The 23,267-nt window shown below is 48.6% G+C and overlaps 2 protein-coding genes across 5 annotated transcripts; one reads left to right on the top strand and one right to left on the bottom strand.

The window, feature by feature from the left end:
• Nucleotides 1-423: 423 nt before the first annotated feature.
• ARL9 (ARF like GTPase 9) lies at nt 424-5,457 on the top strand. Of its 3 annotated transcripts, none has more exons than XM_072335510.1 (4): nt 424-539; nt 932-1,100; nt 3,780-3,955; nt 4,329-5,457. In XM_072335510.1, exons 1-4 carry the CDS (start codon nt 522-524, stop codon nt 4,506-4,508), a joined length of 543 nt encoding a protein of 180 aa, XP_072191611.1. In that variant the 5' UTR covers nt 424-521; the 3' UTR covers nt 4,509-5,457. The 3 variants fall into 3 exon arrangements, with proteins under 3 accessions (XP_072191611.1, XP_072191610.1, XP_072191612.1); XM_072335509.1 differs by lacking the exon at nt 424-539 and adding an exon at nt 667-847; XM_072335511.1 differs by lacking the exon at nt 424-539 and adding an exon at nt 2,023-2,097 and having other exon boundaries at nt 980-1,100.
• Nucleotides 5,458-10,611: 5,154 nt separating this feature from the next.
• Nucleotides 10,612-13,889, bottom strand: HOPX (HOP homeobox). 2 transcript variants are annotated; one of them, XM_072335499.1, is made up of 3 exons: nt 13,774-13,889; nt 13,379-13,547; nt 10,612-11,256 (listed from the first exon to the last, which is right to left on the bottom strand). In XM_072335499.1, exons 2-3 carry the CDS (start codon nt 13,520-13,522, stop codon nt 11,179-11,181), a joined length of 222 nt encoding a protein of 73 aa, XP_072191600.1. In that variant the 5' UTR covers nt 13,523-13,547; nt 13,774-13,889; the 3' UTR covers nt 10,612-11,178. The 2 variants fall into 2 exon arrangements, with proteins under 2 accessions (XP_072191600.1, XP_072191602.1); XM_072335501.1 differs by having other exon boundaries at nt 13,716-13,874.
• Between the last annotated feature and the right edge of the window lie 9,378 nt (nt 13,890-23,267).

Raw genomic sequence — 23,267 nt, 5'->3', positions numbered from 1 at the left:
AGAGGAAATATTACCATGACTTCACACAAACAGATTCCATAAAAGCCAGGAAGCACAACGTTATTTGTCACTTATTGCTCTTTCAAACATAGAATCATAGAATGCTTTGGGTTGGATCATCTCCCCCTGCTATAGGCAGGGACACCTCCCTGTAGACCAGGGTGCTTAGAGCCCCATCCAGCCTGGCCTGGGGGCATCCACAACCTCACTTGGCAACTTAAAAGCATCTGCAGGGTCTTTCATAGTTGTCTTTTTAAACTTATCAGTGGGATTAAGAAAACAAGAGGAGATATTTTTTCCTCCCCACAACATATTACACAAGGGTGGAAATGGTGTTTCAGAGGACCAAGTTACCGGTGAGCCTAGAGGAAAAATAAGGCATACTCGCTAAGAACAGCCGCTAGGGATCGCTACAAGATGAAAACGCCAGTTCTTTTAGCTCGGTAAACCTACGAGTTGATGGTACTGTAGAAACCGAGAAGAGGAAAGGAAGGAATCCTAAGCTTACAGCCGGCAGCTGGATGAGGCCAGGCTCACCGGTGTGTACCTCCAGCTCCACAGCGGTGCCAATTGAGGACGGGACTCTGCCGAGGCCTCGTCGCTGCAGGCACGTCCGTCTGCCTGTCTGTAGGGGGAGCCGCTCTGCCGGCTGCGGGACGCCGCCTCTCCCCCGGCAGTGCAGTGCAGGGCCGGGCGCGGGGCGGCCATGGGCAGCCGGCTGCGGCCCGCGGTGCTGTGCGGAGCGGTGGTGGCCGCGGCGGGCGGCGCTGCGGTGGCGGCCTGGGCATGGGCCTACGTGCGGGGCCGGGTCCGCCGCTCTCCTCCCGCCGCCGCAGCCGCCGAGCAGGTACGGGGCGGCCGGCCGCGGTGAGCTCCGGGGGGCGGACAGGCCCTGTCCGGCTGACCGGGCGTGCTTCCCTCCCTTTCGCAGGTGAAGGGAGCCAGCAGGCAGATCCTGGTGCTGGGCCTGGACGGGGCGGGGAAGAGCAGCGTGCTCCACTCGCTGGCCACCAACCAGGTGAAGCGCAGCGTGGCTCCCACCGAGGGCTTCAACGCCGTCTGCATCAACAGCGGGGAGAGCCAGATGGAGTTCCTGGAGAGTGAGTGAGCTGCGTTAGTGCCGAGCGCTCCTGTCCTGCATCCCAGGGATCAGCCCCCTATTGTAAAACCTTTGTGTCTCCTACTCTGATAACACGGAGCTGGGGTTGTTTTCTTCTTCGAGATTCTGATGCCCAGCCCTGGTGATATAAGAAGATTATGGCCTGGTGCCACGGGAGGTCTGTGCTGTCTGAGCCTGCCCGGATAGAGCTCTGCTCTCAGTCAGTGCTGCCAAATGCAATGGCAATGAACCCTGTCCAAAGCAGAGGCGTCCCTGTGCAGCCACTGTTTCTTGTACAGCTTCTCATTGATGCTCAATCCTGACGTGAGCAGGCACAGAAAAGAAATAGTAAGGGGAAAGAAGGCAGGAAGGAAAGCTTCTCATGCCTTTTGTTCCAGAGCCTCAGTAGATATTGGTAGGGGAAAATTGAGGCTCTGGAGTCCATCAGCCCCTGGTACTGAGGGCTGGCATCCTCTCTAGATTGCTGTGGAGGCCACGTGCTTCCCTTCCTGATGCTTTTCATACCAGCACTTGGCTGGCTCACTTGGCTCCTAGCCCAGGTACACCTCGCTACTGACGTCAGCAGGAGTTCTGCTGTACCCAGGCACATAGATAAGTATTTAGGATGGGAAGATGGAGCCTCTAAGGCAGAGTGTAGTCCCCAGTCCTAATACTGTAGGAGTCTGCAAAGCATTTTAGGGAAATGATCTCTTCAGATAGGCTTCTGTTCTGTGCCCCTCTCCTTGTACATATCAGACACCAGTGTTTCCCAGTATCATTGCTGGGAATGAGGTGCTCTGCAGTAGCTAAGCCTGAAAAAACCCACAGTATTTCTGTACCTGCTTGGGAACTGCTCGGGCCCAGTACAACACACACCTCAGCAGAACATGTTGTTTCTGAGTCACCTTCCCTCTCTGGTCCAGGTTGGTAGTGACTGAGATGTGATGGCTGCAATCTGACCCATGGGAGTTGAAATGTCTCAGGCCAGTTTCAGCCAGGTAAATCTGCATGGTGCTCTTATCTGGTTACTTAGTCTGTACTGTTGCCTGTAGCAGGGGTTAGCAGCCTACGCTGTGATTATGTGGCATGCTATGATCAGCAGACAGCAGGATTTTTGTCTTGCTGTCCTGGACAGACAGAATATTGTTCCTTTTCTTTGTACCATTATATAGATAAGTGGGTTGAATCTTGCCTCTGCAAGGGGTAGGAGTGCCTGGCTTCTTCTGTATTGCTGATGGTTTAGGAAAAAGAAATGTTAACTGTAAGTTGCTGACCCCTGGTTTATGCTATGCATGAATACACTGAACAAAGAAAATAGTGTGGAGCCTATAGAATATCACAGTACTGCCAGAGGCATCAGCCCCAACAATAATATGTCAGTCCTGGCCCTTTGGCTTATTCCAACGGTGGTAGATCTCAGTTCTGCATGCAGGTGTGCTGGGGCTGATGGAGAAAAGGAAAAGAGGGAAAAATTAAGTTGTGTAAAAGGAAAAAGTCTTTTACAGTGGTGAGGCACTGGCACAGGTTGCCCACAGAGGTGGTGCAAGGCCCATCCCTGGACACATTAAAGGTCAGGCTGGATGGGGCTCTGAGCAACTTGATGTAGCTGTAGGTGTCCCTGTGCACTGCAAGCAGGTTGGACTAGATGGGTTTTAAAGGTCCCTTCCAATTCTAAGGATTAAATGATTCTATGATTAGAACAGGCACGTACTCCCTAGCAGGGAAATGTTGCTTTGCTTTGTGCGTTCTTAAAACTACTAAATTATTTTGACATAAGTGAAAGCAAAAATTGCTTTGAAACAGAACAAATTCACTGAGGGCATTAAAAATATAAGCCGGCTAGCATGTCAGTTTTGAAGAATTCCTAAATAAGGCAGGAAGCTATCACAGGAAACCCCAAGTGTAATACTTTGGCAGTTTGTTACATTTGGAGTCAAGTCATCCATGACCCTTGAGCACGTTGTCCTGCAGAGGACCTCTTCCCCCCCCCCCCCCCAACCTTTTCCTGGAAGGAATAGAACAGATCTGGAGTGCTGAAAATATGCCTGAAGTGCTTAATAATACTGTACACTATTCTTGCCTCTGTTAAAACTCAACAAACCACCAGATTGTCCTCAGATGGTCACAGCAGTCTTAGACATGTGGCTTCATATGTTCGTAAGCCCTTGTTTTGAATGTGAAAGGCTTAGCCAGCAGAGTAGAGCTGGTAGAAATGTGGTCTGTGCAAAGATTACTTCTGCCACCTAAGGACAGCTCGAAGTCTGCTGGAACTTGGTTTTTATCTCTTCCAAGGTACCTCTGCAGCTTTGACAGTGTGAAAGCTGTGGGAGCTTTGAATTAGTTCCTGGCATAACACATCTAATGAGAGCCCTTTCCACTCTAGGATTAAATTATGGACAGCGTTCCTGTTTCTGCTCTCCCTTCCAGCTTGAAAGCAAGAACCTACAAGGCAGAAAGCAACCATAAAAACAAAACCCCAAAACTTACAATGAAAAGATTTTTTCATAGCATACTCATAAGCCTGTACAGGACTTGGATGGGGAGAATAAAACTATTACCAGTCTCACATACAGTAGGCTCAGTATCTTGGGTTTTCACCCCCAGGCCTACTGCCTACACTTAGGGGTGTGGTGCTGTTTGGGTTACTCGGTGAATCTTGTGCTGCTGTTTACTCTTCCAGTTGGGGGCAGTGAATCTCTGCGTTCGTACTGGAAGATGTACCTGCCCAAAGTGCTGTTGCTCATCTATGTTGTGGATTCAGCTGATCATGCCCGGCTGCCTGTGGCAAAAGAACTACTTCATCAACTGATCCAGAACAACTCCACCCTGCCAGTGGTGGTTCTGGCCAACAAACAGGTAGGGGTTCCCTGTGCCTAGATGAACTTGGGCTGGCTGCAGCTCTGAAAACAGTAACGAAGCTCTTCAAAGAAGGCCACATGGATGGGGCGTGGGACTTCTGAGGGCACCTGTTGACCACAAAGTGAAGTAATTAGAGGCTGAGCTTTAGATCTGTAAGATGCAGGTCTTACTGAAATAAGGATGTAGCTTTGCTTCTTTTTGTTTCTTTGGGAAGAAGTTAAGGATAAGCCTTTTGCTTCCAAAGCATTTTAGGGCATGGGAACTTGACCTCATAAAGGTACATAAGAATGATGCCCCCAAAGATGTTGAGACACTTTCCCTCCCTGTTACAACTAACAGGCTTGTTTTGATTGATTTGTTTTGGTATTAGGACCTCGAAGGTGCATACTGCATCACAGATATCTATGATGCTCTGGCACTGTCTGATACTGGGGACAAGAGGAAGATGTTCTTGCTTGGTACCCACGTGGCAGAGGATGGCTCAGAGATCTCCTCCAGCATGAAGGATGCCAAGGAGCTGATAGCACAGCTGGTTTTAGAAATGCAGTGATAGCTCTTTCCCTACAACACAGTGTCTGCATCTGTGGAAGATGGGATCCTCGTCTGTTGCACATTGCTACAGTTTGATGCAGTTTGCTACATGGTAACAGAAACATAAAGATATATTTCCCTTTTGTTTGTGTAGCTCCTCTGCAAGTCACGTCTAGTTGGTAGGAAAATCTGTTTTTATAGCATTTTGAAAATACCTCTGGAAAATAATATGTTCGTAGCATATTTATAGGGGAGAACAAAACACTCAGGCAACAGAGTTAAGGGTATTTATAGCTTAGGCTAAGATGGCATCTTGCTAGGTTGGAGTCAACTATTGATTTTAATGAAACAAAGTTGTATCCAGTGAGTAAACTGTCCTGATGTCTCAGGTTTAGATGCTTATAGGTAACAGGTTTTACAGAATCCTGTTGGCAGTATTGTTCTGTTAGAAATGAGACCTTACTTCTGAAGAGTGTCAGGAGTTAAGTTTTAGGTGAGTGGCAACTTGGTAATTCCTGGAAATAGGGCAGGTTGCAACTTCTTTAGCAGATAAGAACAAGAAAACAAAGGCAGCAAGACATGAAGTATTTCTTTGCATTCAGGGGAAAACTAGAACAGTATGATTTAAAGTAGCGACTAAAAGCAGTTAAGGTGGTACCAGCGCAGGGCTCATCAGTCTAAGTGTCTTATTTTGGTTTAGTCCAGATCATGCTACAGCAAGAAGTCTTAGGGGTGAAACATTTCTCTTTTATTTTTTAAGTTATTTCTGTCAGCATAGCAGATGAGGAAGATGAGTTGCAGAGGTGCATTACTTTCCTAGTATTGGTGTTGCTGTAACTATACTCTGGTCATGTGATTGAGTCCTAAGAGTGCTGCAAAAAACTTTTTGTAATTAAATTTATTATACAAGGGTTTTGTAGCTTTGTCTTTTGGAACTGATGCATAAAGCAGAACATTTTACTCTAACCACTCACTGGTCTCAGTTTCATTTATCCCAACAAGGAATGACACAGCTGGCCCTTCTGGGTCAGTGAAACAGCATTTAAAGGCAATGGGTACTTGGACTGGGCCACTGGGAACTGTGGGTTGGTAGTGGGGTTGATCATCCAAAATGGTGCTTGTGCTCCATCCAGCAACCTGAGAGCTGCTGGCACCCTGAAGTCAGGAGCAGTTGCCACAGCGTGTGCAAGTGCATTGCTATGCAGCTGCTCTGGGAAGGGACCAAGGATACCAACCCAAGGAAAACAACACAAAGAGCTGTGAAGAGATTGTATCCTAAGGAGATATACAGACTTTACAGCCTTGTTATTTCACACTGAAGGACAGGCAGCCCAGGTTGCAGATGTTACGAGGTATTTAAATTCACTTTGTCTGGTCTTTGCTGTTTCTTGCCACTTGTCTACACATTCACGTGTCAGGTAAGAAACCCAGCTCCCACTTCGTGGCTGGGTGTCCAGACTGTCCTAGGCCTCTCGGGTATGGTTTACTTGGGGATTTACAATGAACCAGCAAAACACACAGTGGAAACAATGCCTGGCTTTGCCTTTCCCCCCACTCCTCATTAAAAGCAGTGCCTGCCTTTCCTTTCAAGAGGGAAACTGTATAATGAAATTCTAAGAGGCAAGTTGTGTCAGCTGAATGTTCATAAGTACAGAGATTAGGAAAAGGAGATTAGACATAAGGAAAAACTTTTTATCTCTGAGAGCAGTCAGGTGCTGGAATGGCCTGCCCAGGGAGGTGGTAGAGTCACCGTCCCTGGCAGTGTTCAAGAGGCATCTGGACGAGGAGCTAGGAGATACGGTTTAGTGGCTTGTGTTAGAAATGTTTATGGTTGGACTAGATGATCTTGTCGGTCCTTTCCAACCTTGTGATTATATGATTCTACATGGGACCTAACAGGATTCACCCTTAAGTGCTGAAGGAGTAAGATGTTATAGCTGGATCTCTTTCAGCAGTTTACCAAGCTGCATTATACTGACCCACAAGAAGGGCACAAAAGGAAACCCAGGGAACTACAAACCTGTTGGTCTAAACTAAGTATCTGGAAAAGTTATGGAGAGGGTTGTCCTAGGTGCTATTAAGAGGCAATTAAAGAACAAAGGTATTATCAGCCATGGTCAACACAGGTTCATCAAAGCAAAGTCCTGCCTTAGCAATCTGATTTCCTATCATATGGTCACCCACTTGGTGGGTGAAAGAAACATGTTGCACAGAATCTTTCTGGATTTCTAATAAGGCCTATAATACTGTCACTCACAACATCCTCCTGAACAAATTATTCACCTATCAGATAAGACCACGATAATCCAGGTAATAAGCTGGATGAATAGCAGAGCTCAAAGGGTTGTAGTGGATGGGTCTACAACTGATTGTGAGCTGATTGCTAGCAGTATTCCCCCAAGGCTCCATTCTAGAGCCACTTGTGTTCTCCACTTTTATCAGTGATCCAGTTGCAGGAGTAGAATATACCCTCAACAAGTTTGCTAATGACACTAAACTGGAAAGTGCTGTTGAGTTCCTGAAGGAAAGAGAGGCCTTTGCAGAGGAGTCAGATACACTGGAGCACTAGATGGTTAGCAAGTGTGAAGTTCAATAAAGAAAAAAACTGGGCTAGAACAATGCCAGACACAAGTTCAAATAAGAAATTAGTGGCTAGGTAGTAGCATAGCAGGAGGGTTCCTGGGGGTGCTGTTGACTGCAGGCTCACTGCGAGCCAGTAGCATCTCCTGATAGCCAAGAAGGCAGTCTGTATTGTAGGGTGCTGTAAAGCAATGGAAAGTACAACAATAACAGAATAGCAAAGTCCTGGACTGCAGCAATTGAAGATTTTCTCAAATGCAACAGGCATAGAAACAAAGAAAAGAATCTGCTTACCTTCTGAAGGACTCAGGTAGGGAACTCCAGCAAGAAACCCTTGCCTGGGCTGCATACCCTTAAATGAGGTCTGGAAAGGGGTGGATCCTGGCTCCTCCTCTTCCAGTCACTCAGGTGCATTGCATTGCATTGCATGCACCTGAGTACCACTGGGTTGGCCCTGCTAGCTTTACTGCTCTTCACAGCTTTACAAGAGATTGAACTCAAAAGTGGTTTGGGCAGCAGAAAGTGGGTATTTCTGTGCCTGCCTGCAGCAAGGCCTCATTTCCCTCTGGAAAGCATAAGCAGGATCAAATGGCAAAGGTTTTCCTGGGGCTCTCTTCTTGTCAGTGGTATTGCTTAATTCCTTCAGGTTGTAGAACTGCTGAAGATACATCGTGTGTGGGGATGTTTGCCTGTTCATAGCTCTTGCCATCATTAAAAAAAAAAAATAACGAAGCAAAAAACACCAAAGAAACGCCAACAGAAAAAACCTTCATCTTCCTAGAACTGGAGAAAGCTTTATGATCATCACATGAGTTGAGGGACATGACTGATATATGTGTAACTCCTCCCTTAGATGGATCTTAAGGCAGCCTTTGGAAAGCTGTGTCCAAGCAGAGCTGAGGAGTGGCACTTGATGTTAGGTTTGAACGTGGCTGTGCTCACTGTGCATGCAAGCTGCTGAGCCTTCTGCAAGGAGAATGCTAGCTCTGTAAGGCAGCAAGTCTGGAGGTGGACTTTGTACAGTTGTCCTTTACCCCTTTGCACCTTTGCAAGGAAACGCTCTTGGAGAGCCAATTGGCAGAAACTGCTGAAACTGTTGTTTGGCTCCTGAAAAAAGTACTACTTCCCTGAGCATGTCTTGTCTTGACCTGGAGGCAGGGGGCCAGCATCCTGCAAGCAGTTCCCACCAAGGTGCCAGGCAGCTGTGCTTGCAGTGTTTCCAGCAGCACGTAGGTATGACAGGGAGATAAGTCAGCAGACATCTCTCAGGGGGTCTGCAGTGAGATGCCATAGCAGCAGCTCGCTGACACGAAGGTCTTTGTGGTGCTGAGCTGTCATCTGAGAAACGTTTGCTGGGGCTGTGTGCCCTGAGAGTTTGCAGCCAGGTGATATTAAGTGGTGCCCGTCTGCCGTGTTTTTTGCATGGTAGAGACTGCCACAGCTGCCCACATCGTGTGATTTCTCCAGGCCTGTGACACTTCCCATCAGGAACAGACTGTGATAAGTGTGTGAGATGAACTGTTTTGTTCTGGTAAATATTCAGTATAAACATTTTCACTGCTGCATAATACATGGTCCTGGGGTACAAACTGTCTATATCCTTGTGTTTCTATAGCATCTAAGACATCTGCACTCAATGAGCTGAAATAAAATTGCAAAGTCTGTAAGCCCTTTAAGGAATATGTCTTCACCTGTGCTCCTAAAGCCCTGTGGGAACAGTTCTGTCCCCATAGTACCTTTCAGTAAACTATGAAAGTGTTGATAACAGGTGTTTCTGTTTGTCTGGGCAGCCTAGGCTGGCTAATCATCCATCTCCTACCTGTTAAGGTTGCCTAGCAAGTTATGAAACAGAAACATGCTTTCCCCCTTTCCCTGTCCTGTCCTGAAAGAACCATGCAGTGAGAGCAGGTTTGCAAATTCACGTATCTGCGATCAGAGAGAGCACAGAAATCTGTGGGCTGTTGAGTTCACTGGATTAAACTGGTGAAAAGATACTTGGAAAGAAAGAGAACCCTTAAACATATTAGAGTTATGGTATGTTCAAAAGTCTCCACAGACCCACCATCCTGCTGTGCTGTTACAACTGTCCTGGTACCCTCTCCCACCAAGGGAGAGTTCACACTGTCGCTCTTTCTCCATACGGGATGAGCAACTCCAAATTTGCCCTGGGCACGTGAGAGTTACCACTAACATGCTGTAAAACCTCACCCACTTTCCATGGCACACCCTGACCGTAACATTGTTATTATTTCTACCGTCATACCTGTGGTATAGTTAGGTGGTAATGGTGTAGCAAGAAAAACGCAATCATGAAACCCCTGCAGGGGTTTCGGAGGTGTAATGAAATGACCCTTTCTGCACATCCCTTGGGAACTGTAAAAGCAGACTCATTGCTTGAAGGTCCTTTTCAAGCTGACAGCAACCACCTGTGCAGCATTAGGAAATTCAGCGCCTAATAAGGTGGGTGCTCAGCATAAAACCAGCAGCCCTTTACAGCTGTGGGCTGAGTGGGCTCCTTTCTAGACAGAGAAGAATAGTCCCAGCAGAGACATAATGCATTTGTATGTTTTTAAGGGCACATTTCATATCCTTACTGTTCTTACTAGGTTTATATGGGGAAACCAAAAGACTATTTAAACCCTCTCATGGGATGCTATATCATTTCTGCCATGCCCAAGAATAGTGGCATTACTGGGTATGGGTATCTGTGCTGCGTTCTACAGGGCAAACCTGGAGCTTCAGTTGGGTCCAAGGGTGAGACAGTTTGGCTGCTGGATTATATGGGAGCAGCACAGCCTGTGCAGGACATGGCACAGGAGAAACTGATTTTATTGGCTTCCAGTGAGTTTAGTGTGCTTGGCATTGGCAATCCAAGCACTGGCAGTAGGCTGGAGATACTGATGTGAAAGTGATGCTTTTCAGCAAGGGACAAAATGAACGTATTGTTGCAGGAGAAGAAAAGAACAAGTAAAAATAAGGATTCTTCTAAGTGCATGGCAGTTTAAGTGCCAGTCAGTGTATCTCAGTCTTCCCTGCATTAAGCTGATTCCTTCAGGAATAGTAGAGGCAGCTAACCACAAACTAGAAGAGGATTTATTAGAAGACTAATCATCTCACTGATCTACTGAAATTGGATTTTGATCCTATTGTACAAGGTACAGTCGCAGGGTTATAATGCTTGTTACTTTTCAGTCTGTCCTGTGCCAGGATGGACCAGAAACTGGCCTCAGTGGAGTGCCCCAGCACAGTCACTCTGGCTTGTGAATAGCCATAAAGAGTCTGGTAGCTGGCCTCTGACCCTGCAGGGAACCCCCCGACCAGCATCTTGCCAGCCCATGCCTGGGGTGTGTGCAGGGCTGCGTGGGCTGCTGTGGATGGATGGAGGGTGCCCTTGAACCAGAGGCTGCCCAACTGTGGCAAGAGGGGAAAAACACGGAGCCTGCTGACTGTCTTGGAGAAGTGTTGTCCATCCAGAGGAGTGTGCCTTCTGTTCCTGGGGCAGGGGTAAAGGGCAGGGACACAACACAGCTTCTCTCACAAAAAATCTTTGGTTTTTATTCATGCTTTGGACAAAGAAAAGACTGGTTCTCTCCCTTCAATGACCTTTAACAGAAATGTGAGACATATATTCAAGGGACCTTGGCTCAGTCTGTTAATGATGCTTAGCTTGTCAATATCCAGAGCTGGCTTGGGCACCTTAAACTAACCAAGACATCACAAGAACAAGACATCAAGTTTTCCAATTGCCCTCCTCTCTGGATTCTCTATATACTAAAGCTATATAAAGAAATCCCTGTTCCTCCGTCCTGTGCTTGAACCTTTCATGACAGCTTTTCCATGAGCCCAGGACAAGGGCATGAGATTTCCTGGTCTGTGCAGCTGCTATTAATGATAATTGCTAGACAAGTTATGCAGCCATCAGAAGCTGTATACACATATACATACATTTTATATATATATAATCTTCTATAAATAAAAATTATGTTAAATATCAGGGTATTACTTTGTATCTTAGAAACTTTTGTGACAGGAGAACCCCAAGTAAACCCACTCTGAAGATCTTCACCATCGTTTACAGCATAGATGGATGGGGCCAGGAGCAGCATCCTCTAGTCCCTGACAGACCCACATTCTGAGGGCAGCCCTTCAGACTTCCTCCACTCTGCCAGGCGCTGCTTGAACCATTTCTGGAAGGAAAAAGAAAACAACAGACTGAGTGCAGTGGGCTGAGCAAGCCTTCAGGAAGCCTTGCAAAAGGTGAGGATTGGGCCAGCATGTGGAACGAGGTGAAGGAAACTCAGGATGCTGCTTTTAGCAAGGTGTTCATAACCAAAAGGTTTTGTCACCTGTGAGTGCACCTCTTTCAAGCCTTTCCAGACCTTGGCAGCTTGGATGAGTCCACATTTTATTGTTGTGAGTCCAGATTTGTCTTGCAAACAGAGAAAGTAGGCTAAGCCTCCTGGATAGAGTCTGTGTAAATGACTGTAGCAGTGAAACAGTCATCGCAGGCCCCAAAATAACAGGAACCAAAAGTTAACTTGCTTAAGGAAGACTGAGAGGGAAAATACAGCGGCACTAACTATGCAGATTTAAGGACAAACAGATTTTTAAGGTGGTTTAAAATTTATCTTAGCCTTCAAGTAATATTCATGGCTACATTATTCTTTATGACTTGGCACCTCTAACACAGCTCCCAGACCTGCTGGTGCCTCTTGAACTCAGCTGCAATTTGAAATGCTGGACAAAAGCAGTTGGGTAGAGCCACACCACCTCAGTAAGAAGTAAAACTCATGTGCTGGAAGCACAGCTCAGCCTTGTCTTTAGGCATGTGCCTGTGACATGCTTTGTTGCTGCTCATTCCGTTGCTATATTTGTTCACAGCTATTTTTGAAGCCATTCCAGTCACTAATGAGACAACCACAGTGTTCAGTGCAAGTGGCTCTCGCGCTAGCTCTGCCTTAGACCACATCCAGCCAGCAGATTGCCTGCCTGCCTCCTAAAAAATTTCACTTCCTGTCCCTAACCATCATGTCCTGTTGACTCAGTACATCTGCATCTTGAATGCATTAAAATGCTTGCTATATCTGGCCAATGAAGCACTCCAAGTGTCAGGAGTGGTGAGTCTGTGCCGTACGTAATGCAGGCACATCGCAGCTCGTTCTTGATCCTATTCATAACGTGACCTTCATCTTCAGATCTCTGGGAGCGCCCTGGATGTTACACCCAGCATGCTTCCCTGGGACAGGCTAAATACTGGCATTGTTTGCTTGCCTCTCCTATCCCTTGGGTTTTCCAGAACCATGCTTGGCAACTCTGCAAAATGCTGCTAATCTCTTTTGCGTGTATGTTTGATTTCTATACCCAGGAAACCTGCTATGGATCTAGGAGTTTGTAACTCATCTGCGTCAAAATGAGAGGTGCTCTGCAGCCTGGTGTTGGGAAGGAGCTGGTTGCCTTTGAGACCCAGCAGGCAGCCAGATGGAGCACAAGGCACTCAGCAAGTCCCAAGCAGAAGCAGGCTCTCCCTGGAGGCACAGTTAGAGCCCTCCATGTCTCTCAGAGAGGCTGACATTTTCCTAACATACAGGTCCAGGGATGCTGGACTATCTAACTGCAGTGGTGGAGAACTGGCACAGTTTAGGTATGTCCTACAGCATATCCTGCAGGAACTGTATCTATCCTGCATCTGTTTTAAAATGACCACAATTTATTCTTAATACAAAGCCAATGGTCATTTGGGTACCTGGGACTGTCAGAATGAACTATCAGGACTGTTATGTTGAAAGGAATGGACAGCATGCTTGGCCCTGCTGCCAGCTACTGACACATAGCAGGTGCTGAAAGTGCTAGCCCCTAAGTCCAGCCTGGGGCTGGGGCATTGGAGCCATAAGGAAACCAACAGGGCATCCAGCTGTGATTTCGGAAGCCCAGGTGGCTGCAGTTACAGGGGAAGGGGCTTTGGGAATGCAGGGGCAGGAACTGGTTGGGTGCAGGGAGGAGGTGGGGTTCAGCAGGGCTCCATGGGTGCAGTGTGGTGTTGGCAATGCAAAAAAAGGCTGGTTAGTGCAGTACACAGGGTGCAGTCGTGTGCAGTGTAAGAGTGTAAGGAGGGAGTACATGGGTCACAAAGGGGTGCAGGTGGTAATGGGGTAGCATGAGAGGTACAGCAGGGAGCTTGTAGGAGCAGAAGATCGCAGGGTGTATGATGAAGAACAGAGGACAGGGTAAGCAGGAGGTGCGTAGGGTGCAGAGGCATGTGTGGGGAGAGCAGGACCAGTGCCAAGGGGAGGCTGAGGCGTGCACACTCACCAGGGTCTGCTCTTCAGAAAGCCCGGTCTCAGCTGCAATGAGGCACAGTGTGGTGGGATCAGGATGCTTGTTCACCTTGCAAAAATTGTACTCCAGGATCTCCAGCTGCTCTTCAGTAGGAGTCACTGATTTCTCTGTGGCCATTTCTCCTGGATGGTGGGGTCAGGCACTACAGAAAGGGGCTGGGGTTATTGCCAAGTCTGAGACCGGAAGGACTATGCTTGCTGAGCCCCAGCTTAGGCATCCCTGTCTCCAGCAGCTCCCTCTTCCCCAGCAGCCTCTGGCCAAGGCAGGACACAGCTCCTTTCCCAGCCCTGCCCCTCCCAGCAGTGCCTGCCTCAGTTTCCCAGTCGCAGTAGCTGCATGCCCAGCAGCACCCAGCAGTTCTTCCTCACCATCCCCAGACGGCAGGAAGCTGTAGCCTCTCTTCTGCTCAGCAAGCCTCTCTGCTGCTGGATTTATAGCCAGCGTGACTCCCGTGGGGACGATTCCTGTTTACAGCCGTATTTAGGCTTGGGCGTCACTTGGGAGTGATGTCACAGCAACGAGTGCAGTGGGGGAGGGTTCGTTTAAAGTCATTAATTTAAAAAAACATGCAGGTATCCTATGGGACACGGGACAACGTCTGGCATCCAGCCACGTGTTTTCACTTTTTTCTCCCCTGCCACCGTGCAAGTTTATGTAGGGGAATCACAAGACAAAAGATGAAGGAGCTGCTGGGAGCAGAACGCTTTGGTTAAGCCCCACATCTCTCTTCTGCAGGGCTCCACGTGTGCTCCCGCTTGGCACAAAGGCAAGCCAACTGAAACCCGAGGACACACAAGTCTTTCTGAGTGAATTGACTCTGTGTTTCTGAAACTGAGCTGTGGGGCGGTGGCAGGGGAGGAGCTGGGTTCAGAAATGTGGCCTTTCTCGCTCTGCTCTCCTGCTTCCCATTGCCCAGCCCATATCTCTGCTGGGCCACCCACTGCCCACCTTCCCTGTTTCCACAGCTTCTCCTTCCCTTTGGCTCTAGAGATGTAACCTTAATGCTTATGCCACCAATTGCGTAGCTTTAAAGCCAACTGTTTTCCCAGCTGAAGGATAACCTTAACCCACACTGTACCCTGGGGTGTATCGGGTGCCTGAGAGCTCTCACCTGAATGGCAACACTGCTGGGATAAGGCTTAGCTCCAAAATCACCTTGCAGGTTGCAGGGAGCCAGCTGTCCTGTTTGCCTAAGAAGCTGGGAAGATCCTTGTCCCCAAACTTTATCCCAAAATGCAAATGCTCCAGTGAGCCTCCTTTGCTGAAGATTGCTTTGACAAATAGGAAGATTCTTTGGCATTTGCATAGGGCCTTATAAATAGAGCTGGTGGTGAGAAAGCCTGCTTTACTTTAGTCACTTGGCAAATACTGATTGTGACACAGTGGTTGCTTAAGGCTCGAGCAACTTTTGTAGAGTCATAGAAGATCCCGAGTTGGATGACACACAGGCATCAATGAATTGAGCTCCTGGCTCTACACAAGAGCACCCAAAATCCAAACCTATGTTTGAGAGTGTTGTCTAGATGTTGTTAGGACTCCAGCAGCTCAGCACTGTGACCACTACCCTGGGGAGTCTGCTCCTTACCTAAACAGACCCTCCCTAGATGCAGCTCCATGCTGTTCCCTCCGCTCCCAGCGAGGAGCTGTAGCTGCTCTGGGCTGAACAAACCCAGGGACCTCAGCCTCTCCTCACACATCTTCCCCTCCAGACTCTTTGCCATCTTTGTAGCCCTAAGCATGATGGAGCGTGCTGGTGGATGGCATCATCCACTGTCATGGATGGACCAGTAAGAGGTGGCCCTGAGGCCCAGGCACTGCAAGCTGAGCTGTCTGTGCTTGCAGAGCACCGGCTGCAGGCCTGGTAGCAACAGTGAGCAGACCTCCATAGCACAAGCTTGATTCAGAGGTACAGGGAGAAAGCAGGTAAAGCTCTGTCCCTGTGAGCTGCTGGGAGCCTGGTGGGTGCTGCTCACATGGCTGGAGGCCCTTTGGAGGCTCTCTGCGAGCAATGCATGGAATGAAGAAGAAGCTCCCTGGGACCTGAGCACTGCTCTCCAGCACTATGGCCAGCAGGCTCACCATCAGGCCCAAGTCCTTCTGCTCCTCCATGGTCTCATCAACTCCACGCTACCTGCCAAAGGGCTCCTCACAACCCATCACCTCTGGATCATGTGTCTAGCCTAGGCCATCAGCAGCAAGAGGTCCTAGCAGTTTATAAAGCTGCATTTGCAGCCTGCTGCACTAATGAGCATTAATGTGTATGCACTGCTTTGCATAAGAAACGTGTGCCTCTTAACTTTCCTATTTCATCTTTATAGTTGTGATAATCCCCATGTCACTGAGGTGTATTCCCATAGGGCACAATGTCTTCTACCTGCTGTCAGCTCATGCTTGAAGTCTGGCTTTCAGGCTGCACAGGACCACCCGCTTGTCTAGGAAGGATGGTTTTCATACTTATATTCCTTTAAACCTGACAGAAAGGTGGAGAATCACAACTGTTCTGCTCAGCTGCTGAAAGACACCACTGCTAGCTTTAATATTCTGCATTGGAAAATATATATTTTCTACTGCAAGAAAGGATTCAAGCAACCTCTGCATCTTTCAGAAATATTGTGGGACCATGGCACTTGTTCAGCTCTATGACAGAGGGTAGCATACCCCAACAGAAATGGCATGCTGGATGTCAAAATGAAACCACAGCACCAAAAACACTTGGTCTGCTACATATGTCTGTAGCTGAAGAAAGGAAGTCACATTTTTCTTGGTTTTAGGTGGAGCAATGTGAGAATAGCTACCAGCTGCAGCTTGCAGGAGGTCTGTGGGCTGCAGATGCTCTAACCAGCATTGCTGTGCACACAGAGGCTATGCAGGCAGCAGCTGCTGCTCTTGGCATGGCTGACAGAGCATTTAACTGTACCTCTGGGCCTACCTTGGAGTGAGCAGCCAACAAATAATGGCCAGTGGACAAAGGTTGCAGCAGAAGAAAAGCTTATTAGATAGTGAGAACAAAATCTTCAGAGTGATGGGGTAATCATAAATGGGACAGAGACAGAGAAGTGAGGGCACCTCCATCATTGGGGATGTCTGAGATTCAGCCTCTTCAGACCCTGTGTGAATTTGGAGCAGGAGGATGGATGTAGACCTTCCCTCCCAAGAGACACTCAGGGCTGGGCTCCCAGCTCCAGCCCAAGCAGGAAGGGGCATCCTCTCTACCTCCAGGATGCCAGCCAGGCTCTGCTCATTCTGTCAGTATCTACTACCCTGGCAAAAAAAAAGCAGTCTCTTTTCTAGAAAAGAGATTATCTCTATTTGCTCAGCTTTGCTTTTTTGAAAGACAGACACAATAGCTGGCTGGATGTGCAGCTTTCTGACTGTTTACTGCATCTGAAGCCCCTGGAAAACTTTCAGAGCAGTAATCCCTGCCAAACTGGTGGGATCTCATGGCAGCTGCTGGGCTTATCAGGCCCCTTCCCCGGTGTTCTCCCCATCTTCAGGCCTGAAATAGGAATGCAGACACCTGTTTTTGGCTTGCAGCTATTTACTAACACTGTAGGGATCAAAGCAGTGAGCTGCTCTCCGTGCAAACAGGACCTCCTGCTCTGCTGCTCAGCTGCAGAGCCGTGTTCCATCCTGAGCTTTGCTCTGTCCCCTGCTGAGCTGAGGTATGGCTGTGGATAACATCAGCCAGCACAGTGCACAGGATAAGGTGGGGCTGAGGCTTTAAAAATAAACCAGACCCCACCATAAATAAGGAAAAGCCACCTGTCATGCATCCTGTGAACTGTCCGTTCAGCCTTTTGGAAGATAACATCGGATGGGAACAGCACAAACAGTGCAGCAGCTGCTGAGGCCGAGACAAGTCCCCATGGTTTTCCCTGCCTGGGGTCTCTGCCTGCCCCCGTCCCAGCACAGAGCTCTCCCATCACAGCCCTGTGGTGCTGCTCCAGCCCCTCCATTGCCAGTGATCAGCCCCTGTATTGTCCCCCCAGCCCATCCCCAGCTGCAGATCTGCTCCAGCATCCCCAGCTCAAAGCTTGCACTTACCTGGGGCTGGTAGGGACCAAAAGCGTGTAAAAGAAACACCCCACAGGTCCTTAGGTGACTGCTTAAGTACTTGCGTGTGTGTGACAGGCGGGGGCCTGAAAAACCTGCCGCAAATCGCAGGAGCTTTTGAGATCCACAGCTCCTCTTGGGGCTGGTAATTCAGGTTTGGCACTGATCTCCTTGGCAGAGCTCAACGCATGGTTAGATGTGTGCCGGGGCCCTTGGGAGGGGTGGCATGGGGAGCTGCTTGGGCTAGTCACTGCAGGACTAGGGGACAGCTTCCTGATGGGGCATCACACCGAGGGGCTGCTTCCTGAGGGTTTAGGGGAATCATAGAATCACAGAATATCCCAAGCTGGAAAGGACCCATAAGGCTCATCAAGACCAAATCCTGAAAGGGCTTCTTTCTCATTTTACTTTAGTTCCCTGTAAATGATTTGTCCAGGCTTAAGGCTCTTGGCTTCAGTCAGCCCTGCAATGCTGGCAGGCTGAGGGAGGACAGGATCAGATCCCGAATCTGTGCTGCTGCTGCAGGCAGGGTATGGGGAGTGGGACAGGACACCTCCGTTGCTATAGACCTGTTTTCTCACACCTGGCAGTGCCTGGAAGCCTGCAGCCCCCACTGGGGAGGACAGGGAGCATCTGGCAGCAGCTTCCAAAGAGACGTCCTAGGGAGTGAAAAGAGGGGGAGGCAATTTTCTCTCAGCTTCCAGACAGTTGGAAGGGGATGCTGGAAAATCAGAGGCAATGGAGAAAGGACTGACAATTGCAATGGCTAAGCTGATCTGCCAGAACAAAGGAAAACTGGCAGTGGATGCAAAATAATGCTGTGAAGTTGGCTGGAGCCTTGCCCCTGGGTAGAAGCAGCTGGACAAACACAAGCACAAAGCCTACCGTGTGTTCAGCAATTAGACAAAACTCTTCTGAACTTTGAGTGGTTTTGTAGTGTGAGGGGAGACATGGGCTAAATCATGGGTATTGCAAAAGTGTGGGTATTGCAAAGAGATCTGTGCCAAAGAGTGGACAAACCAGTGCCAATATTCCTATTGGGATGGCACTTATCAAGCAGAAGTGCTGTTACTACAGTGATATTGCACGACAAACTAAGTTGTGCTGGGAGAGGAACTTCCTGGGAGAAGACCCGAACCTGTGTGTCTTGGGCCAGCACCCAGCCAAGAGGATACATCATGTTTGTAGCTGGTGCTGAGCAACAGGAGCAGGGGTTGCCATGGCGAGCAGGTCAAGGAGACGTGGCTGGAGGGACAGGAGTGCAGGCCCAGCTGCTCTGCTTGCATTTGTGAGCTGTAATCTACTTTCATGCAAGTGCCCCAAACACTGAAAAATGTGAATAATAGGAAGGACTTCTCTCTTCCATCGTTTATTGCTATCAACAGAGAGAATGTTTTCAATGTGGAAAAAAAAGAACTATTTTCCTTACCTCTGAATCCAGCCCAGACTTGCACAGGGAACGCTGGCAGTGACATATTTCAGGCTGAGACGTGCCACTGAAATGGTATGAGGGCTGCTGGGAGTCCTGCAACAACAGCGCTAAAGTCAGGTCGTGAAACTGCCTGTATCTGGATGGCAAAAACTAACGCTTTTCTGATCCTGAAGTCCTTTAGAATTTCTCTTCCTGGGAGAAAGTCAAAGTACTGCTGGAGTTTGTGCCTCACCTGGAAAATATCCTGGCCCCAGATGCAGTCCCTCTGACAGGAGAGTCAGATTAAAGGAGCAGCATGCAGACTGCCTCCAGGCCCATCAAGAAATCTTCCTTCCTTCAGGGGAAAAAGTGCAGCTGGCACGATGTGCACTCAACAATTTTGCATGATGCCGTGGCATTGCAGTGAGCAGCCGGCAGTTGCAGCATATGTTTGGCATCCCACTTGTCGGGACTCATCTCGCAGAGACTTGGGTATCATCCAAGTACTTGCACTACGGCAGAGTGTTGGCTGGAGACGCTTTGTTTGGAGAAATGAACGCATAGCTCAAGGCCATCCTGGCTTGAATATTCCCCTACAGAAGAGTGGAGACAGGATGGAAAAAGGTTGGAGAGGAAAGCAGAGAAGTGACCTGTGCACTTTCCCGAAACTTCTTCCACCCCCTGAAAACCAACATCAGAAGGAGAACAAAATCTTCCCTTCTCCCCGTGACACACAAATGCAAAAGGGGACTGCAAAAGCCATCTTCTGCTTTGCTTTCCTGTTTTTCTTTTTTATAATGATGTGCTGGGGTTTTCTGGCTACACAGCTTTACAGAATTTTTTGGCTTCCATTTCACTTAGTTTCCTAACAGGTCAGTACTGACTCAAAGGATATCTCTGGCACCTGATGATGTTCCTACCTGCAAAAACCACTTGCCCCAGAAAAGCATTGGATTGCTCCACAGAAGTGCAAGCAGCTAACAAATGCCTTTGCTGGAGACTCTGAAACATAACTTTACTGAATCACCGATCTTTTGATCAAAAAGCTGGCAAAAAAGCAGCAAAAGATGCACAGAACAACTTAAACAGCCTTTCCCCAGAAAAACGATGCCTGGCAATGCTGTATCCCCATGGACACGTTTTCAGGCTGCTCCCTTGCTGTAGCTCTGAAGGACACTGGCTAACTCCCCTTGACCAAAGTGGAGCTTCCCTGGAGCTTTTGCTATCCCCGTTCCATGAGCTGGGCTGCTCACCGTCCCTCCGGGCTGCACTCTCCTTTTGGTGTCTTTTTTTTCAGTAGGCAGGGTAGAGGCTGTCTCTCCTCAGCATCAGAGCTGATTCAGGCCAAACAAATCAGGTGTGGCTTCCAATAAGATCCCTGCCATTCTTTTGTCCACTGGATACCACCAAGCTGATGGAAACTGTGGTGCTTTATTGCTTCTCCAGTTGTGCCAATACTTCTGAGAGAACAGAACACTGTAATCTCTTTGGTATTTCCATGTGCAATCTCTGCCTCGGGTACAATCTTTCTCCATTCTTTTCTCCCTCTTACTTACCAGATTGTTTTGAAGTTACTAAAATGGGCTCTGATGCTTGCAGTTTCTTGCCAGGAGGCTTTTCAACAGTACTGCCATGGCTTGCAGGCAGAGCAGGTCCTAGCATGCAGAGAGCCAGCTGGGCATCACATGTGTGAGGTGCCTGGTGTGCCCAGCCCAGGAATACGTTGGATCCAGCACCAGGGATCAGGAAAGTAGGGAAGAGGCAGGAGGAGATGCGTAGATTTTCTCTGTGCTCCTCCTGACGAGAGGGGAATGTGAAGAAGAACAAGTGCCCTCCCAACATGTCAAAGGGTTGCACATTTTTCAGGGTGAAAGTAGGGGAGCTGGTAGGCTAGGAGATGCCTATAGAAAGCAATCCCTGTCAGAACCTTTAGGGCAAAGCTGTTGGGCTTCCTAAGTCCTGACTCAAGTCCCTAACTAGGGCAGGGACTCACTCTACCAGGTGTGTCACCAGTGTGACCTTTGGCTGCAGGCATGCTGAGCAGAAAGACCAGGGTAGTTAGGGGATGTGGAGGGGTAAGCACAGGCACCCATGAGCGTCTCTTTGCAGCTGTACCACTGTGATCAGGTACTTCCCCTCAGCACTCACAGCAAGGGACAAGGACCACATTTCCATGTCCAGTCCCCAGGCCAGGCAGCCCATCAGTGCCATGCTCACCAGGCCCAGCCACCATCCCTGGCCTCTTCAGTGTTTTTTCTGAGGGGGTGGTATATCAACACCCTGTGCCCTGTGGGAAGCATCCATCAGTTAAAAGGTGACTTTTTGTGCTGTCCTCCCACCTGCTGGCTGTGAGGGGCTTGGTGGGTGCCCCTGCCTGTTGGGTGTTGGCTGCAAAGCCTTGGCAGGACCTGGCCCTTGCAATGGTGGTGACACGCAGCCAGCAGCGGTCTGGTTTCTGTCAGACCAGTTTGGGCACCTGCAGAGAGGTGACCACCAGCTGAGCTGTCACCACAAGCCTGAAGACTGTCTTTGGGGGTATCTCCATGCAACACACCCATGGTTGCTGGGGCACCCTTGGGGCACCTGCAAATGACACTTCGCAGCTGGAAGGGTCCCTGCCACTGCCCCCAGCCAGCCATACCCTGCAGCTCTTGCAGCTGGTTTCATCTGGGACACTACATTTGCCACTGCAAGAGGGTGAGCACAAAAGGTAGGTGCCTGTTGACATGGGGAAGCACCCAACAAACCTTGCTTACAGGTCTGTGAGCAAAACTGCAGTGAAAGAAACATTTGTGTGAATGCTATTTATCCATCTATGCCTCCAAAGTGTTTCCATACCTCAGTTTCAAAACTAGTGTCCAAACAGACTGATGTTAGGGCTTGGGAACACAGGTCAGCAGCTGGACATGCAGCAGCACAGCTTGCATCACCCAGAGCTGTCTGGTTTCCAGCTGCTAGGGAAGACAAGAGGAAAGTGGTGCCTCACCAGCACTGCAGGGTGGTGGGAACAGGGGCAGGCACAACAACATAGGACAAGGAGGGCAGGAGATGGAGAAAGGTACTCTCCTCTGGCTGCCAGCTGTCAGAGATTTCTGTGACATTAACTTAGAACATGTTTTAGCCTGTAGTAACCTGACTTTTGCTGCTGGCACTGAAAGTGCCACAGTTAGCTGGGTTCTAGCTGCCAACAGTCTTCTCCACACGGCTGACCAAAATGGGTATGCTCATGGCAGACTTGTCATTGCTCAAACAGCCTTGAAGCCATGGGGAGTGAGTTGATTGCCCTGGGATGTTCCCAGTCATTGGGAGCTTCCCTGGCTGTTCCTATAGAGAAGAGAACTGCCCAGGTGCTGTGGAAGGCAGCATTGTGCTTTAGCTTTGTCTGAGTCATGACAAATTCCCCAGTACAGCCACAGCGACTGATTTGTCTATTAAACATTGTGGGGAGCTTCCATGATCCTTAGCTACTCTGTAATGGAGGTAGCTGGGGTTAGTGCACAGTGTTTATTTTAGGTTTGAATATCTATGGGCTAGGAGCCTGAGCAGGAAAGTTTTGCTGGAGAGCAGTGATCTTCCTACTGGATTTCTGTGACCACTTTCTCATGAATGTCTTCTGCCAGAGCAGATGGGTCTGCATACTGCATACCCTGCATTAGCACTGCGGAGTAAGGAGCACTCAGCCTCAGAAGGGATCTCAGCCCTTCCAGTACAGAGAGCACCAGCAGTGCACTCACACTGGAGAATGTGTCTGAAAAGAGTTGAATGGGAACAAGCCTATTGGCATGGGGCAGTGAAAAGCCTGGTTCATTTTATCTGTTATGAAGCAGCCCAGTTTGTAGAAGGACAACTCATGTCCTTGGTCCCCTGCTTATAGCCAAATTTCTCCTTCAGAAGAGCTCTTGGCTTTGCCAGTGTAGCTGGCAGAAGTACATGATTGTGCAGGAGCACCCTTGAGTTTCTTCTCTCTCTTCCTTTATGTCTGCTGCCTCAGTTTGTCCTTTTCTCCCTTTTAGAAAATGCTAAAAGCTCATCTTCAGCCAAAATGTTACACCAAAATGTTCCATTTACAAGGCCATAAAAGCTATAAATATAATAATATAAATATCATTGTTTAAATATTAATAAATGTTGAAGAAATATTGGAAATCGAAGACATTGTCTGCTCATTTTTCCAGGCTGAAAAGCACCTTTAGCACCAGAGACTGTCACAGCTGCAAGAATCAGACTGGTGTGCATCCAGTTTTCCAGTACGTGGGGAGCCAAAGGACAGATATGCCCAGTAACTGGGACTGTAGTGACCTTCTCCAAGTGAAAGACCACTAGGAGAAGAGATGAAAGTGATTGTCACCGCAAAGGGAGTTCACCTGGTGCCAACATGCTCTCACTGGTAATCTCTGA

Source organism: Excalfactoria chinensis, chromosome 4 (assembly GCF_039878825.1).
Source record: "Excalfactoria chinensis isolate bCotChi1 chromosome 4, bCotChi1.hap2, whole genome shotgun sequence".
NCBI lineage: Eukaryota > Metazoa > Chordata > Aves > Galliformes > Phasianidae > Excalfactoria > Excalfactoria chinensis.
This window is presented reverse-complemented; position numbering and strand designations above follow the sequence as displayed.